Source organism: Populus trichocarpa, chromosome 15 (assembly GCF_000002775.5).
Source record: "Populus trichocarpa isolate Nisqually-1 chromosome 15, P.trichocarpa_v4.1, whole genome shotgun sequence".
NCBI classification, from domain to species: domain Eukaryota; kingdom Viridiplantae; phylum Streptophyta; class Magnoliopsida; order Malpighiales; family Salicaceae; genus Populus; species Populus trichocarpa.
In genome coordinates, this window is record NC_037299.2 from 10345453 (window position 1) to 10365093 (window position 19641).

Consider the following 19641-nt stretch of genomic DNA (forward strand, 5'->3'; position numbering starts at 1 on the left):
GGATGTTCTGAAAATTTGGAGGTCAAGTTCGAAAATCTAAAGGTAAAAAAAAAATTAAAAAAAAATTGTCATCATCAAACTGTATATCTATTAACAATATGCATCTGCCAATTATAAAAAAAATTTCAAGATAAATTGAACGTCACCTCAAAATTTATAGTTTGACCATTAAATGATGCCAAAAAAAACCAGTGACCAACAATCATCAAGCAATACACATATCAATAATTTTACAAATTATTTATTATAATGTAAAAGACAAACTTACTTTTTAGCCCAAACCCCAAGACAAAAAAAAAAAAAAATTCTTGGTCAAAAGCTAAAGTTTCTTTGACTTTAAAGGCAAGTAATTAATTTAATTATGCTTGAAAAAATAAAAATCTAAGTCTAAGATTTTTTACTCGAAAGGTATTTCTATCATTTTACTATTTATTAAAAAATGAAAAGTCTCTCCTACCCCCACCAGTCAGCCGAGCAAAATCATGAATCTACAATAAAAATCATTAAACTAAAAAAAAATCATGAATCCACAATAGCTACAGTAAATACAATGTTTCTATCCCTTTCGCTTTTAGATTATTTTGTTATAAACATAACACAACGGATATGTTGATTACTCTTTAAATATGGTTTACTACTACTTTATTTTTTTTTTCGATTTTATCTAAATGCAATAATGCATTAAAAAATATCCAACATAATTCAAGAATCGTGCTGATATAACTAGAAATCACGACTTGGATGGTTTCTTTATTATCTAAATTGACTAATCAAGACAGGATGGAGAATCAGATGTATAGGCCTATCCCTTCATCTCCCTTCTGTTTATTTCCATTTTTTTACTACCCCATTTCCTACATAATAAAGTTGGACTCGTGACAACCTCTCCATGGTTAACTTATGAGGAGATTGTCTTTTCTGTTTCTTCAGTTGCAGAATGATAACATCCTGATTGAAAAGAACTTGAGAAGATTTCAACTGGCTGGTTCGTATCTGCACACACAGTCATATATGTTTCCTTTGATCAATTTTTCTGCAAGCCTCTGATTCTTCACCATTGCAAGCTGCATAATAAGGTACGTACGTGCACACATTAGATGGTGTTGAAAGGAATACTCGAAAGTCAAGATAGAGACGACAAGACTTCAAAAGAAGCCAGATGCTGGCGTCTTGAATGCCATTTTCCCAAAAATCTTGAATGTCAGAAGTAAAACTAGTGAGTATCAAGAAGGGCATTTTTAAAGCTCAAAGTCTCGTTGGATGTGCCCATATAGCCTCAATAACTACCACAAGGTCAGGCATGAAGCACTGGGAAATCGTAAAAGAAAACCACCATTTTATGTCTCCATAGAGTATTTTATTACCTTCAAAGCTTCACATTTAAACCGAGCATTGAAATTGGTGTGAAGAGCTCTACCCATGCCTTCCAATATAATCTGCAGAGCACAAACTCCAACATGTGATAACAGTTGCACTCATATGTGCTCAATTTTATGCTTGAAACGGTTTTTTTAGAAAGTGAGGAAAACACGAAGGCAAGGGAAACAGATATACTTGACATGGGGACTTTTACATGGTTAAGCACTGACAAGGGTTTAGATAATAGCAACCAGAGTCATACCAAATCAGCATCCTTTGCAGCAGCAGCGAGCTCAGAGCTGACCTGCCTCAAATCTATGCATGGACTCCCACACCCATTCTCAACAACCATCAAGGGGACCGAGGAGGAATTCTCTTTAGAACCATCTGAAGTGTTTATCATTGCATCAACAAGTAGGCCACCTGCTTCAGCAGCTCTGCGAAGAATGTCACAATGCTGTGGAATAATAGGAGAGTCAGTTTCCTCACTTTTGTTTAAATGCATAATTTCATGGCATTGTTCAAGTAAATGCTACCAACAGCATTGGGTTCCGCATCTCCAACACTGATACTAGTTCATTAAACCTTCATGCAATGAAGACTATGAGTTACATCTTTTCTCCTTCCTGAATTTACCCCCCAAAATTCTGTAATCAATTTCTTTAACCATGGTCATAAATGTGCAGTTCTTCAGTTGACTAAAATAAAGCAGGAGCACTAACACGAATTGGAACATTTCTAATTTTCATGGTGAGTTTTACAAATACATCAATAAAATGCGCAGAAAGAGAGTAAACAAATGACTGGACATTTATCAGTTTGATAAAGAAAAACAGATATGCAACCGCATATTTCATGCGAACACGAAGAAGAACAAAAACAACCAGAAAAACTAAGACACTCCGACAAACACATGAAAAAAGAGTGAGATGAGAAGTTTCCAAATCATCAAGAATGTTTACAAACCTTTGCAGCCTCAGCTACAATGTCAGGAAGCTCCATAGCAGTTACATCATTTAGTGCAGGAAGGGAGTTCGCAACCAAAACAACCTGAATAAACAAAATGATGGGTAGCGCACAAATCATTTAAAAGCCTTTTTTCACTAGCATCATAGAAAAGCAAACTTACCTCAGTTCCACGTTGGAGGAGCTCCCGTGCTAGGGGAAGCATCCCTAAAACAACATCAGCACCTGAGTTGTCCACAAAAAGTAAAGCTCGCTTATGGGGGCGAGGCTTCTTATCTCCAGACCCCAACATTCTTTCTTTGAATACATCAAAGTCATCCACCTGGATAACAATACAAGCAAATAATTTCTTCAACATAAAATGCAAATCATGTATTCCCTAGACAAAATATATATATTTATTTCCATTTACCCGCCAAGGTCTTTGCATTTTATTGCGACTCATTCTATAGATTTCTATAATTGTTCCTTTATGATAGAGTTCCACACAAGCACGAGATCCCCAGTCAAATATGTTTGCAGCTAGAACACCTTCAATTAATGTAAGCAATCTTGTCTCCTGCAAGATAGAGAGGAGTTTAGGTGATCAACACATGACAGCCCAAAATTTCTGTCATTCATATAGGACATCATTTCACACTGTTAAAACTCTTAATTCCAATTAGGAAAAGAAAAATGGGGATGCCTCTGTCATGCTATCAAGCTCCGCCAACAGGTCAGGTAACACAGCAAGTGATGCCTCATTTTCCCTGTTTGCATTAAAAAACCAAGAATTAATAAGGGAACCAGAAGAAAAAAAGTTTGTATGCACACACTATAACCGTGATGCTACATCCTCTTTATCCTCATACTTATAGCTTTTCAGATGTTAAGAAAATTGCATAAAATATATCATTAACAAGTTGGATAATACAGGAAGTGATCTGGCAGAGTACATTTGGAAGCAATAGGAATATAATTTTATTTTCAATTACAGAAAATCATGTTGAGCTTGTATTATGATAACACAATAGGCACCTTAACATTTCCCACTCTGGCATGGATATGCCTCGTGTTGTATGGACTCTGAGCAAATTAATGTGTAAAACATAAACAATGTTGCAAAAGAATTGAGAGAAACCAAGTTCACATAATTTCGCCAGGTGGTTTGAGAAAGAATGTGGTTACCTTTGTTTTATGCTTCTGTAGACGTCAACGAATTGGAATTCTCTCAAGCACTCTTCCCTTAGTTCCAAAAGATTGGCCAATCCTAACTTCCCATATGCTGCAGGCTCCTCCATTAACCTATATAGTGGGTTGGAAATTGGTAAACGAAGAAAAATGACCTTCAAAATATAAAAATAATTTCAAGAAAGATACCCAATCTGAACAACAAAACAAAACAATAAAAAAAATGAAGCTGCAAATTTCTTATTGTGCCAATGATTTGAAACAAGGCAATTTTGCGTCCCAAAAGAATCAAACAAGAGTGTGCTGAAAATTGAGGGCATGGGGTGTTCAATAGTAAATCATCGATATCAACAAAACAGTAGAAAATGCAAGGATGGGACCGGTCCGGCACTGCAGTCCCGTATTAAAAAGCATTATATTACAAGTCAACCAACATACTTGAAGTTCCAACTTTAGAACTTAGAAACTATGCAATATATGTATAAAAATAACATATTAGAAGGTTTACCATCATTCTAATTACCTTGCCAAGTGAGCAGAAAATGCACGAGCAAAAGCATCACCTCTTCTTTTAGCATCATCTGTTCCACCTTCACTAGCCACTGCCTACAATATTTCATATTAAGCTCTTTATAAAATAATAATGACATGAGGGACAATCAAACTTCTTATTTTTCTAAATAATCAAAAAAAGAAATTAAAGGGCATTGTCTGTCAAGATGGCAATAGTCTTGGGCTTGTAACCACTTGGATTTGAGGCTTGAAAGCAGTCACTATATGTGAAAATGTTGTGGGATAGGGCTATCCCCATAGTTCCACCCCCATGACCTCATGTGGGACCATAATTTGTTATTGACCTTTCAATCAACAAGAAACTAAATTATTTCCTCCTTGACACGAGATCTTCAATTTCAAGAACCATGCCAATTACATTATATGGGGCTACATATTCGTAATGTTGTGGTTAATACTAGAGTACAAAAGTTTCATAGGCTAATGCATGTCTGACTCTGCACACACCGGTATATGTGTACACATGCATGGGTGTGTGCATGAGTGAGCAAGTGAGAGAGATTAATGACAAATAGGTGTTTACCTTATCAACAAGATCTGACAAATGCTCGGACAGCACAGTGAACCAATACCTACATTGGCATACAAAATCAGCCAAGAAACCTTCCTATAATGCATATGTGAAAGCGGGAGGTAAACTGTACAGTAACTAGTTCTAATCAGGGATTATCAAAATATGTAGCATGTTCCCAGAGTTCACTCACTCTAATTCATTGTGATCTGAAAGGTCGATAGTGTTAGGCTCGTACCTGTTGGAATCAAATAAGTTTGCTTCACAAAGTTAGATGGAGGGCTAACTGATGAATCACATATTCATTGCATAGCAGTAAAAAAGGAAACAATTTTTCTATTTTCTTTTTGCAAATTCAAGCTATACTCTTATTAAAAAATTTGAATTCTTTAAGAATAAACAGAAAAACTTCTCTGTACAATATTTTTGCTCCCCAATGTGTTGGCAACTACATGTTAATGGGGGATAAGTCAATACCATAAAGGCATAAGATATTATTCTAGGGTACTAATTTAATAATTGAATCAAACCACTCAGAATTATGTTAAGAGAGATTATCTAATGAAGTATTTAGCAAAATCAATGTACAATTTTGCATACATTTTTGGGTCTGCCAACTGTGAAAACACCTCCAGTGTGGGTACAAGATGCAGAACACCAACGTTTAATGCACTGGCATCAGAACGTAGAGTACCACCTTTGGATGAAGGAACTTCAAACCCACCAAGCCCTGTGGTTCCAGGTGGATCCATTGGTACAGGTGCAGTAATCTCGGTTCCCTTCTGCACAAACTTTTCCATCCATGAAATCTGCATTTGAATCAACAATAAACCATGTATAAGGTCCAATTCAAACAGGTGCATGTGTACATATACATGTTCTTGCAAGAAAAAAGGGTATCTAGTGCTTGAGTCAAAAGGCTAGAGCAAACTTCTTCTATCTTCTGAACCATTATCAAAGTTTTTCTTGCTAGAAGACATTAAAATGATAAACAAGTTTTCCAGTCAGGAAGTTCACATGGACTACACTCACTGATGAGAAGCAGCTAGTTGTCACTCAGATCTAGGAGGAAGAAAGCTCATGAAGCCTTATCCACAACCTCAAAAACAGATATCTGTATCTCCATGAATTTCCTATATTAAGATGGTCTATGTAAAGGAGTACTTTGCATCCTAAAAAGCTGAAAAAAAAATATAAATTAGCTTTCCATGAAGGTAATTAGGTGAGACATTGTTTCTAGTTGCCAATTATTCAATCACATTGCTGAGCTTGAAAGGTTATTAAGAAGCATCTAAAGATTCTACCTTTTACCTCATGGCTATCAAGTTAGTCCACTATATATCCTTTTTCTTTACTTTTCCTTTTCCTTTTCCTTTTTCATTTCACTGTATAAATGCCTATATAGTTGCTTCAAGAATCTATTCCTATTTGATATCTCTTCTGTGTCTAGTATAATGGGAAAAAAAAAGTTAACCAAGGAATCAACATAATGGAGTTACTTTTGGCAACTAATATGCGTGACATCCCTAGATAAACAAAGATTTCACAGATAGTGGGGTTCTCCTGAATTATCAAATGTAATTAAGGTAATATATGACAAAACTGTGAAATGTTTATACATAGAGATCGGCTTTCAAGAAATTAGGTCAGGGCGACCAGCTACCATTATGTTTAATGCAAGACTACCCTGCATTTTGAACATTCAAAAAATCATGAACCAGCCCAAATATTTCAAGGCAGTTGCCAGTCTAGGTCATATGTTTCAAAACTGAACTGCACTTGCCTTCTCATTCAAATCCCCGAGTGGTGGCCCATGAATCTTTCCTCCAGTATATGGTGCACCCATAGGGAACCTTTCAACTAACTGATGGACCATCAAGTCATCAAGACCATGCTTTTCATAGCTCATAAATGCTCCTAAAGCTCCCAGAAACCCTTCATGCCGCAAAAACATTGCCTGTGCCTCTCCTTTTGACCTAGACAATGAATATGGAAAAAAGAAGAAGAAAAAAAAAAACGAATAAAGAGAGCCAAATCATGGAAACAAAAATAGCAAGGAAGCAGTAGCATTCATGTAAACAACATCACTATCTATTATCAAACTTACTTTGATCAGACAAAAGTTTAAACCTTGGAAAAAAAACTCACCAGAAATGAACAGCAAAGGAAATTGTATCCATTGTATATGCATGACCCCTAATAAAAAACCCTCCAAAGAAGATTCGTTTAAGCCCAAATCGAAGTGCATTCAGGTATGAAATCTGCATACAAGAAAGACAGCCACCACATTCATGTCAATTAGTCAGTAAGTTACCTAACATAATAATACCAGACAATCAACTCAAAAAATCAAAATTGCTTACCAACAAACATGACACGATCCGTGATATCTAAAAACATGTCCCTAGAGTTCATGACTAGCAGGTATTACTAGAAAAGGCATCACACAATCTATAGTTATTGAATTTCCCCTTGAGAATTGAAAAATATTCACTAAACATGCAATTAAATTGTCTGATCAAAGTTGTGCATGAAGAGGGCTACTCAAAGGTAAAAGGCTCCAATTTCAGGTTTAAAGACGATAATTATACTAGCAGCAAAAGTATCGGTTGAAAGAGAATTCAGACTTTATACAATTATCATATATGCCAAAACTTGTCCATAACCACATTCTACAATTAAGGGGAAAGGTATACATTTCCCCCCCAAGAGGTTGTAGGTTTTTATTCACCAAATGGAGTCATTTCCTTCACTTGAAACTTAAAAAAAAAAAAAAAAAAAAACTTCCTACGTGTCAATTGTCAGGCACTTCAAACCTGTAACTGTTCTCAAAACTTAAAACAGGCTGTAATATTACTATTAATACAGTCAAGTAAAAAAACAATAATGATATAGAAGATAAGTTAATTACAAAACTAATGTCAAATGACAAAATAAATAACTATCTATAGCACACATGGCTTTATCATCATTCCAAGACATTCTTTCTATGGAAAAATTTGCATAACAGAATCGTTTATGCAACTCACCTGCCCAATGTTATATGAAATCATTCGCAAGAGGGACAGGGAAATATCTTCAGGTCTGTAGTCTGCGAGTTCCTTCTTTTCAGATATAGTCTTGCCAAAACTAGAAGCGATGGTTGATGCTGAGAGACCAATCTATAAGGATATGATTATACATGATCACCATAACATATTGAATTTTTTTTTATAAAAAAAACACCAACATAATTCCCAAATATGGATCTTGATGACAATTCACAGTGAGTGCCTTGCAGTTTCACAACGTGTTACTAACAGCTATAGTGAAAGGAATGAACAAACGAAGAGTATACCTTATTATAATCCATACCACCATAAATATCACCGACCAGCATATCAATTGTTCTATTATCACCCCTTTGACTCAGCTCTAGCAACTCATCGAAACTGAGAAGGAAATGAATAAAGTAAACCTTAACCATATTTCTGAAATAGTGAATGTATAGAAAGATTAGATATCATAATGACCTCTTGCACTTGGTTAACAGCCTTCCCAAGCCCCAGTAAGTACCACCACCAACATTTGTGCCACTGACTCGTTCAAACTTCCCATCCCCATCAACCTACAAAAATCAAGGGCATGTTTATTCTTTATGAGTTTTTACCATACTTAAAGTGAAAATAACAAACTGAGAAAAAGACTAATTTACCTTGATCATACTAACACCAGATCCAATGTTAACAAGAAGATAAGGGAACAGATCATTCTGATCAATCTGCACAAACTCTTTCTGGCCCTCCATGTGTGTGAAAGCTTCATGGCGAATAGCCTACTCAAAAGTTGGTTCAAAGAGCTATGGGGTTAACATATATTTGAAAATAGAAAATAAATTGTGGACCAAACAAAAGCATGTAAAAAATGCTTACAAAGCTAGCATGTGAAAAAAAATACTGTGATAGAGAAGACAAATTTGTTGATGAAGTTGGCCAACAAACCAATAGCAGTTCCATCATTCCAATTGTAACAAGAACGGAAGTTTCATCATATTCAAATGAAGATAGGAACAATCTACTATGCTATAATAGTTAAGAGCAAGACTTAAACTCAATGCTGATGGCATCTTTCCAATAAGAAATACTCTCTTCTTCTCACCATAAAAGAAAAGGCAAAACAGAAGTTCAAATACTTCAAAAATCAGCAAGTTTAAAGAGTGCACAAACACAAACTACTTATCAGAAATCATCCTTTTTCAAAAAACATGAGCAAATTAAAGTACTTAACAAGAATTAGAAAAAATGTGGTAATAGGAATTCAAGATCCCACCTTAAGCAAAAAGTTGGCTCCTGCCACAAGACAATCCATCTCATCTTCCTTGTCAAGACTAACCCCAAGCCTTTCCTTGAAGAGGTCTGCAAACTTGTATGCCCCGCCGCCAGTGGCCTTCTCAGAAAATCAACAGGAATATCTGTTAGAGCCAAACAAGTATGAATAGACATTGACTAGTATAAATTAGATGATTTGAGTCTTTATTATAAAGTTTTCTCCTTCATATTGTATACTGATGACTGGCTGTGCTATTAAAATCATGAATTAAGAAGCAAGGAAGTCATAATTTGCACATGATTAAAGAATAACTAGAGAGGGTGGGTTTAACACCCGGTTTTTCTACCTCGCTTCAAATTTGAGGCTTGAAAAGGTACTCACAAATTCATAGAACCGTGGTATAAGAATGTGGGTTTAATACAAAGTCTAATTGCATAACCAAAGGAGCAAGTAGCATTGTCGTGTTTAGCAGTAACAAATTCTCCAACATATTTTGATTCCAATGCAAGGAAATTGCTAAAACCAGGTTAAACTATATCTTAACGAAAAGATGAAAAACTTCTTCTGAAATTCCTTTCCCTCAGTTACTAACATCTTCTTTACAGATTACACATGTATTACCTCCTAATTTCAATAAAGGTGGTATTTGAACCACAAGTAATGCAAAAGTACCCCCTGCAGAATTTACTGAGAAAAAACAAAGTTCACCTTAATTACAGCATTGCCATTGGGTGAGGTCTCAGAATGCCAACTATGTGAATCCATGCCTATTCGCAAGAAAATCACCAGGGTTATCAAGAAAAAATAGGGAACAAAAGGAAAAGAAACGGGTAATGAAAATGAAGTTGGTAACTTGGAAGAAGTCAAAAAAACAAGTGAAACTTCAAAGCAATATGGTCTGCTTCCTATGACAAGATATTAGTTGAAGAAAGATCAATAAGTCAGAGAAAGCATACCACCACAGTGAAGCTGCTTGGAAGAAATAAAATCTAAGCATTCATTGATCTTGCTTGTCTCAAACTTGACAAAATGAAGTCTCCCTCCAAGAATGGGGTAGCTTCTCCTATAACCATTGGCAATTCCAAATCTTTCCTTCCCTGTCTTCTTCCTCTTATCATTAGTTGGTCGGTCTTGGTGTCTTGAAAAATACACCAACTTGATTAGCGAACCTGCAGATAAACACCATTAACTAATGTTTCATGCATACCACAGGTGATCTATCAACATTCAGCTCAACATCAAAATGAAAATTTAGAACAACACTTAATGAAGAATTTACCTACTGAAGGAAAACAGAACAAGGTAAAAGCAGTTGTGAGTTTTTTTAGTTTCTGATGAAAATCAATCAATCATAATAAAATGGAAAAGCAGCAAGGAAGTGGCTTGAAAGAATGTACAACAAAAAGCTAACACAAGAGACTAAATTACATCCAAGCAAGAAGTTCATCTTGTCTACTTAGGCTCTGCTTAGCAACAGAATCAGCCACTGCATTCTCCTCTATATTTACACGGCTAAAGCTTATAGAAGTTTACTACTAAAGATAGAAAGCATTGTGTAGTCTCCACGGCCAGCCCTCTGCTTTTCCCCTCACCCGTTGAGTTGCATTCATGGAATCGGATTCGAAAACTCGGTGAATCTTATTTGCAAGAGAGAGAGTAGTACTAATCTCCATAGCCCTCTTGATTGCCAGCACTTCAACCTCATTGGATTACTCAATGCCAGTGGGCATAGAAAAAAACGCAAAGGAACCTCCCCTCGTGATCTCTGAGGACACCTCCAATGCCTGAAATTACTGGCTTCCCCAAAGCAGAACCATCGACATTCCATCTGAAAGTGCCCAAGCTCGTGTCTTCATTGGTTGCAACCCTCTTTCTTTTCCAAGAAAGAAGAAAGCATTTAACAAGAAAGTCCCAGTAAGAAAAAATGAACTAAGAACTAGGGCATACAACAATGGATCAATTCATTCAACAAGATCCGTTCGGATCGGACCAGGATGAATGGGATGAGTCTGACCTCTCGCTCGGATGTGATGACTCCCGCTGTCGACAGATGTCCCATGCCACGTTTCGTGAACAGCTATGCCCGAGAATAAATTGTGATATAGCGCTGAATAAGCCACTGCTCTATTCCCGACTCAAAATCTATAAAGGACTTTAAGGGAGAGAAAATAGGGAGCCCTACACCATACATCTTGCTGCCTTAGGATGACTACACATTTTTCTAAATCATTGTAGGCCATGTACTTATAGGATTTGACCACTTCTAAACTCCTTCTAAACTTTTAATTAAGTCATTCCCCGTGCAAACAAAGGTCTCATCAATGGATTTCACCCAATAAGCAATCCTATGAAAAGTTAAGCATAGGATATTGTCCCAGATTGGATTGACGTTGTTGAACACCAAGTTATTTCTACCTAGCCATATAAACCATAAAACTGCATAAATTGCCAGGTACCATACTTTCCTTTGCACATGACCATGAGCAAACAAATCCGACTGCTGAAAAAAGCCATCCACGCTGCTAGGAATTGACCAAGAGTATCCGCACCAATTCATAACTTTAGACCACACCAGCCATACGTCTCTGCTGCAAAAGAAGATGATCGGCTGTTTCACATGAGAATTGCAAGAGGACACATGCTAGCAGCTTGGCCTACAATTCTAATTTGCTGCAAAAAATTGTTTGTCTGCACTTTCCCCATGGCAGCAAGCCAAACAAAGGCTTCTACTTTTGGTGGTGCAATAGATTTCCAGACAAAGGATTGTATTGGAGAAATCTCTCCAAGAGTTACACGGTCTATCAAGAAGCTACAAGATCTAACAGCGTAATCACCTTTGACATCATGAATGCAAATACATTTATTTCTTAGATTGTAAAATAAATGAACAGCAGATGTGTCAAGTAACAAATTACCCTCCAGTTGTTTCTTCCAAACCCAAAGAGCCCTACTCCATTTAAACTTCCATTCCGAAAGAGAACCCTTCTACTCACCCAACTCAGCTATCTTACAGTCTGTCCTCAGCTAAACTGTATAAATCAGGATATGACGCACTCAGATGAAGTGATCCAACCCAAATATCGTGCCAGAAGCTGATATTGACATCGTTACTAACACAGAACCATAGACCACTCTTCAAAGTAGCTGAACTCTGATCAGAACCTGAATAGGTTGAAAATATATCTTTCCTATAAACTGACAATCACCCGGTGAAGAAAGGCTAACCATGTCAGTTTTAAGCAGTTGTGAGTTAAAGATAGAATAGCTGAAACTATTACTCTAAATATACATTGAAAAAGATATGAACTGAATTAATAAGTATTCTGGAATCTCTCTCAACATGGCAGAATGCTGGACATTACTCACAGATTTCACATACACGTAAATAACATTCAAAACAAATTCTTTAGATGAAATCACAGAAAAAAAGAAAGAAAGCCCCAGTAAGTGTAATGAACATAACATACTACAAGGCAATACAATGCATACCAAGTTGAATTTTAGAAATTTCATTTCAAATTCCTGCAAACAAACCATCAAAATGTAGGTGTAGAAGCAATTTGTTCCTCAGTGCAGTAGATGAAATGAATAAAGGGAAGTGTTTGAGAAAACATTGTCTAAAAGGAATAACAGGGGGGAAAAGGAAGAAAATAAACAAGAAAAACACGCATGCAAGTGGGAACATGAAGCAAACCAAAATACAGATTTTTATTTCAGCCCCGTTCTCCCAAAGAGCCAAACACAGAAAACCAAATCACACTTAATGAACGAGACACTAATTCACAACAACTAAAGCAAAAACACAACTCCCATGCAAGAATAAGAATAAAAAAACATAATTAAGCCACCAAAACGAGGGGAAAAAAAACACAGAGAGAAGTGCACAAGTGAATAATGAATAGCTTCTACCTCCAATATCAAGAGCCAAATGTGATATATCATCAGATTGATTAGGCAACAGAATTGTAGGATCTCTCTCCTCAAAGGTCCCTTCAATTGCAGCCTTGCTAAGGTCAAGCTGTGGTCTGGAACCTGACCTGTGAATAGAATTGCTAATGGGAGGAACCATGTCTCTCTCACCTTGACCACAGCTCCCCTCCTCTCTCACCTTGTCAATAACAGACCTGTTGTTGATCAAAGACTCCCCTTTTATTACTGCACCGCCAGTTTCAAGAACTGGGTGGTCCTCTCTCGACCTGTCAATCTCAGGCTTACCAATCTCAAGCTCCTCCTTTATTGTGATACCGTCAATTCCAAGAATTGGGTCCTCTTTTAAACCCGCCATTAATCCAACTGAAAAAATACAAATGAAATTTTTCACCTGCTCCTTAACCTACACATATCCAACAATTGTTTTGGTCAGACTTTCCACTTTTTGGTCACTTGTCCTATACTAAAAAAAAAGATTATTATATAGAAAATCTGGATCAAAATGGACTAAAATATGGATAATTGCAATGCCCATGTGATTGAAAGTCTTTAGAGCCAATCAATAAATGGGGCAATTCACTTTATGAACCTAAGAGTTAAAAGAAAAGAGTCAGAGTGATTCGGCCCACATTGAATTGAAACAAGAACCTAAGCTAAGCTAAGATATTGGTGGTGAGAATATAATGCATCTTGATCTGCTGGTCGAACCAATAAAGAAACAGCTCAACAACTGAAGTTTAACCACCAAAAGAAAAATGCAAGTCAAAAGAAACTCAAGAATTCAAAGCAAACCCAGATAGGTTTTTTTTTTTTTTTTAAAAGGCCATCTTTTAAAAATGCAGACCTTAAAGTTTGTGTGCCTTGATTGTATGGATTTCAAGTACGAGGATTTGGGGGGCACGACAGAAAGGATCGTCAGACAGTTGCAGAGTTTGTAGTTTCTTTCGGTTTTGTTTTCAGATAAGCTAGGATATAGTTGCCCTGTGTGTGCGCGGTGGATTTGATGCCCTCAGAAGATTCAATAATTTTTAAAAATCTTATTTATTTATTAAAATGACATCTTATACCAGTATTATTTATATTTAATTTAAATAAAAAAGAAAGTACATGAAAATATCCATAAACTATATATAAATTAGTACTAACTTATTAACATTATAATATATCTGTAACATTAACGTGTAAATTCACACCATCCTTAATTAAGGAAAATAAAACCAATATTAAAAAAATTATTAAATTATTAAAACCTAAAAAATAGGTTTGTCTTGTTTTTCCATTATTTCCTTATTTATTAACCACATAAAATCCTAAATAACATAGCATAAGCTTCTGCTTCTTAAATCACTCCTACGTGGTACAAATTTTTTATATATATAGAAACCTATACAGTACATTATTAGTAATAAAAACTCTAAAAATCCTTTAAAATGTTTTTTAAAAAATCAAGAATGTTAAAGTTTGAAAATAATAAAACTACATCAAAGTTCATCAAATTAGTAAATTGAATTCTTATTTTTTTCCTATTATTATCTTATGTTACTTTTTACTCCTTTGAACAACATGATTCACAAAATTTGAACTTTTTTTTGACAAATATTTTATAATTAAGAAAAATGTTTATTAAAACAAAGCTTAATAAATTTTTTACTCATGCATTATTAAGTTTCATTCACATCATAAATAATTAAAAATAACTCTTTAAAATAAAGGTTAATAGAAAGATTCATTATAATTGTCATAATTTGATTTTTAACCTCATTTCCAAAAAAATCAAAATAAAGCAAAAACTTCTAAAATTATACTTTCAATGCATTTTTTACTATTTTGTATATTCATGTGACCATTTCATAATCTTTTACTATATTTATCTTATAGATAGATGACTTAAAAAAAAGTCAAAATACAAAAATAAATTAAAAAAATTAGATTAAAAAAGATAGCGAGTGAAACACGAAACAAAAAAAAAAGGTATCAAAGTTAAATTGGGTTACTAGCTCTCAAAGTAATTGAGGTAAAATGACAAGAGTTTTTGACTATTAATAGAAAATGAAAAGGGAGTGCAAAAGAGGAGAAAACCGTTAGCCACCATAAAAAAAATTTAGAGGGAGTTTAAAAGAAAAAAAAGAAAGTGTGCTAAAAAAAGACAAAGAGAGAACATTATTCATCTTCTTCCTCCTTACCTCTCCTTCAAGGAAAAAACCCTATCCACCATTGGTAAAGAGAAAGTGTGTGCTTAATTAAAAAAAAAAGGAAGAGAAATTATTCATTTACTTCCTTCTCACCTCTCCCACAAAAAAAATAACACCTTAAGCCCTTTATCTTTTCTCCCCCCCTCTCTAAAATTGAACCTCCATATCTCCACACTAGCACCACCATAACACTGATAAAATAGCACCAACAAAAACACCAAAATAGTAGTGTCGCCAACCATCAAACAACCTTTCTCAACCAAAACTTTTCTCCTTAATTTCTCCCTCCCCGACCTCCATTTATGATGAGACCACCACCGTTCTTTTCATCCATGAATTCCCTACAAAACCCCTCCATCAATTGAAGTCAACAACCCCTAGATCATCATAGATCAAGGAGAGAAAGAACTACAAGTGAAAATTATCTCTCCCTGAACATAAATTTTTTATGAGACCACCATCATTTTTCTCTCATTGATAAGTACTACATAATTATATGATCCATTTAAACCAATGACCTTTATGTGAGTATATTCAAGAGAGAAAAAAAACTGAAACTTCATCAACTCTGATCTCTATCCACAAGAGGCAGTGGTCAACACTACTAGCATTGATCAACAAAGCACAAAGTGACACATCTTATCGGCCAGTCCACAATTCAATTAGACTCTAGTGGCATGTGAAAAAACATGCCAACCATGACAACCCTCTTTAACGTGTGACTGTCATGCGTCACCATTGTTGCCATTGTTTCAGCCATCTTAACCTGAATTCATCCACCCTGGATAGTTCATTTGGATTGGTATTTGTGTTTTGATGATGTCGACTGAACCTCTCAAATTTGCATCTTGCTTTCTTGTTCATGTTTTCATCCATTGCCATCTTTAATATCACAATGTCGTCATCATCTTCTTCATGTATGATTATTTATGTATTTAATAGCATGAAAACGTGTTAGTATTGTCCCTCGGTTCAAATAACATAGAAACGATATCCCCTTTCCTACATGCATGTCATTTCTCTATGTTTACACTAGGTCTTGTATTTTGATTATAATGCCCATCATATGAAATGTTCGATCTATAAAGAATCCTTTTGTTAGCAAAGGCAAACATTCCAAATCTTTTCAAAAATTTTCAATTTTTAAAATTAAAACTCGTTTTTAGAAAATGAAAATGCATAAATTTTTGATCGGATATATCCATCAATTATTCCTGATATAAATGAAACCTTAAAAGTTGTTACTTCTAAGCATTAATTGATTGGGGTAATAAGGTTGTCCATTCATACATGATGTAATTGTTTTCTTTCAAATAATAATAATAACAAATGTTTTGGTCCTAAAAGATTATTCACCAACAATTCTTGTTCATAAACAAGTCTTTTTAGACTGGTATATATGCTTAAGCATTAATTGGGGGCCATTATTCTAAGAACATGAAACAATAAATGTGATTATTAATTTAACAACACGTTTCAAGGTAAATGAATCCTCAAAGGTCGTTGTCTTCAAAGTGTAGGCATTTTGATCCAATAAGGGACATTAGTTTTAAGTATCTCTAGATCTTATCTCCAAGTAGATAAACCGCCAGTGGTTACTATTTAGACATTTACGACTAGGGTACATAAAATCATTCAACAAAATCCATCTGATTGTTCATTCAATATAAATGAACCATCATATAGAATGTTATCTTAAAATCCTTGGTTGCATAATAAAATGATTAGCATCATCCCTCTTAAGTGTAAGGCTAGGTCAAGTTGACCTCACATAGGTATGTCTTGTTATTCATTGACGTTGCTTGAAAGATCATCACTAGTTATAAGCCTCGATCAAGAATAACCTATCATTTTGTTATCAACATGATGGTCACATCAATTTATTAAGTGTTTCTAGAATATATGAACCATCACATATCATTATTGTAATAACAATTAAAAATGGCTAAATGATGTGAGCCCTAAATATGATAGACTTTGGTTTAACTAACCACCCTTTATAACCTGGGTTTAATCTCATGCATTAGACCCATCTTTAACCATAGGTATCCATACATTAATTTAGACAGATCTTCAACATATAGGCACATTAGAAATATAAGACAAGTAGCAATACAACTTATCTTAAGTAAAATATTTTAGGTAAATAAAGCATAGTTGTTATTTCCTTCATCTTCAATCAAGCAGCCAACGTAGATCAAAAACCTTGAGAGGGTGATGATCTAATGTAGACCAAAACCATTGGGTGGATGGTGAGCTTATTTATCTATATTTGTTTTTTTAATGTAACATTTCTCTTTTATACTATGTTTTTTTTCGTCAGCTTCTCAATAAGGTTTCACTTATTTTGTGTATAAAATTACAATTCGTTAAGTAATTTCTATTTCTCCTTAATTTTTTCTAACTATTTTGCTTTCACTTCTAGACCTATTATTTATTGTGTGCTTTGCTTGAGTTTCTATGTTTTATTGGGATATTTTTCTTAGTTTTTGTCTCTCATTTTAAGTGTTGGGTTTAGAAAGTTTCTTACACTTTAATCTTTTTTCGACCTTTATGAGATTATCCATCATTAAGTCATAAGTGTGCGACATGTTTTAAGTGAGGTCAGACCATGTGTTGTAGCATTGTGGATGAATGAAAGTAGGTTGTTGGTTAATGTTGTCTATTTTCTTTGTTGCATGTAATGTTTTCGATGAAGGTTACGAGAGGTGTTTGGTTTTTTTTTTCTCTAAGATGTTTACTAGAATTTATGTTTTTTTATTTCTGAGAATTTATTCTTTTATTGGGTTGAAGTTTCTTTTTGAAAATAACATGTTTTTCAAATGGTTTTGGAGGAATGATCTTTCAATATTAGAATTAACAAGAATGAATATCAAATTTAATTCTGATTTTTATTTAATTTGAATTGGTAGAGAATGGAAATGGTAGTTTTGTTTTATATTTTTAAAGGATTGATTAATGCCTTGAGTGAAGGATTAAGGCTAAAAACAATTCTTAACATTTGTTTAGAAAATAGAGAATGATCATGAATGTAATGATGGGTAATGAATTTTAGCAAAAAATTGGAAGCGTAATTGTTTTTATTAACATTTATTATTATTTCAGATTAATTAATTCATGTAATATATGTTATACTCTCTTTTATATGTTTAGATTTTGTTAATTTACTTTTTAAATAGCCCTCTGCTACATTGAATAGGCACATTGCAAATGGCATTGCATCTGACCCAACAATAATTGTAGATTTGGCATAACTTGACTGATGCGAATCAGCGAGCAACACCAATTGATTCATTACATGTGCTAGTTGGGCTTATTACAAGGTTAAAATCTAAGAAGGTTAAAGAGGTATTCAATAGGTTAATTCAAGATATTTAAGTCTTATTTCCTACAAGACTTGCAGATTCAACTTATTTTCTTACTTACACGCGGATTGAGCTTATTTTTATAATATGCAATTTTATATTAATGATCATTTTTTTTTATCTAATGGTTAGATCAAGATGAAATTTCACTAGAAGTTTTCAAAAGTCTGGTTTTATAGTGGGTTAAAATTTCAAGGAAATCGAACATCAATTAGGCCTTGAGATAAGATCCAAAAGCTACCATATGAGATTTGTATTAGTTTTCTAGTTGATTTAGAATTCTTTTTCTTCTCTTATTTAAAACTCTTTTTGTTATTTTCCCAACATTATTTAAGACATTTTACCTAGTATAAATATGTTATTTATCTTGTATTTAGTTTTTTTTAATTAATAAAATATGGATTGATTATTTAGAAATAAAACTTGTTTGTGAGAGTTTACTCTTACTCTTAATTCTTTATGGAACTACTCTGATTTATCAAAGAATTAACCAGGCTTCATGGAGGCTTCTATACTTCTTGCTTTCATCTTGATTATTAGCATTTGATGGGGGTTGGTTATTTATAATCTTGGTGTCTCAGAACATATTATCGTTGTGTTAAGCTCAATCACAAGCCTGAATTAAACTTTCTTGGGAAAGGTCGATTTGACTTTGAGTTTCTAGATCTTTATATCCACAAGGTTCACATCAGTTGATATCAGAGTAAGGCTTTAAAATCAGGTTACATCCTATTATTTTTTGGTTTTCATGTTATTTCATCATTGTTATAATTCCAATTAGACTTGCAGCATAATATAAAAAAGTTTCTTAAAAAAACATTTTAAAAAAACTAGGTAGATTATTTGGGATCAGATTGTTTACAACTAAAAAAGGGATCAAAATCATAAAATCAGATTAATATCTTTTTCAAAACGAGTCAACATTCAATCAAGGTAATGATTCGAGGTTAAATCCTTTTGAGGAGATAAAGAATGATACGAATCAACAAGAAACACTAAGGGATCCATTACATATGCCAATTAGGCCTATTACAAGGTTAAAAGCTAAGAAGGTTAAAGATGCAATCAATGAGTTAATATAAAATATTTGGGCCTTATTTCATACCAGACTTGCAAATTCAACTTATTTTCCTACTTACACGCTAATTGAGCTCATTTTTCTAATATGCAGTTTTGTATTAATAATTATAAGTTTTTTATTTGACTGGTAAATCGGGCTAAAACTTCACCAGAAGTTTATAGAGGTCTTGTTTTATATTGGATTAGA

At 34.2% G+C, this 19641-nt stretch overlaps 1 protein-coding gene across 3 annotated transcripts; it reads right to left on the reverse strand.

The window, feature by feature from the left end:
• Positions 1-720: 720 nt before the first annotated feature.
• LOC7457741 (pantothenate kinase 2) lies at positions 721-13826 on the reverse strand. 3 transcript variants are annotated; one of them, XM_024586693.2, is made up of 23 exons: positions 13662-13826; positions 12797-13220; positions 9844-10056; positions 9596-9654; positions 8888-9004; positions 8274-8393; positions 8092-8186; positions 7917-8010; positions 7609-7740; positions 6728-6840; positions 6363-6555; positions 5180-5388; positions 4773-4817; positions 4592-4640; positions 4019-4101; positions 3493-3609; positions 3011-3074; positions 2738-2884; positions 2489-2647; positions 2326-2409; positions 1622-1816; positions 1365-1436; positions 721-1064 (listed from the first exon to the last, which is right to left on the reverse strand). In XM_024586693.2, the coding sequence occupies exons 2-23, from the start codon at positions 13170-13172 to the stop codon at positions 975-977; spliced, it is 2826 nt and encodes a 941-aa protein (XP_024442461.1). In that variant the 5' UTR covers positions 13173-13220; positions 13662-13826; the 3' UTR covers positions 721-974. The 3 variants fall into 3 exon arrangements, with proteins under 3 accessions (XP_024442461.1, XP_024442462.1, XP_024442463.1); XM_024586694.2 differs by having other exon boundaries at positions 12797-13180; positions 13662-13812; XM_024586695.2 differs by lacking the exons at positions 12797-13220; positions 13662-13826 and adding an exon at positions 10316-10495.
• Positions 13827-19641: the final 5815 nt, after the last annotated feature.

What these genes read in the sequence shown, in the direction of transcription:
- LOC7457741 (XM_024586693.2), bottom strand. Translation starts at nt 13,172, where the DNA reads ATGGCGGGTTTAAAAGAGGACCCAATTCTTGGAATTGACGGTATCACA. An exon ending in TTTCATATAACATTGGGCAG is followed by an intron (nt 6,841 to 7,608) that starts GTGAGTTGCATA and finishes TCTTGTATGCAG; the next exon opens with ATTTCATACCTGAATGCACT. An exon ending in TTGTAGCTGAGGCTGCAAAG is followed by an intron (nt 1,817 to 2,325) that starts GTTTGTAAACAT and finishes ATTATTCCACAG; the next exon opens with CATTGTGACATTCTTCGCAG.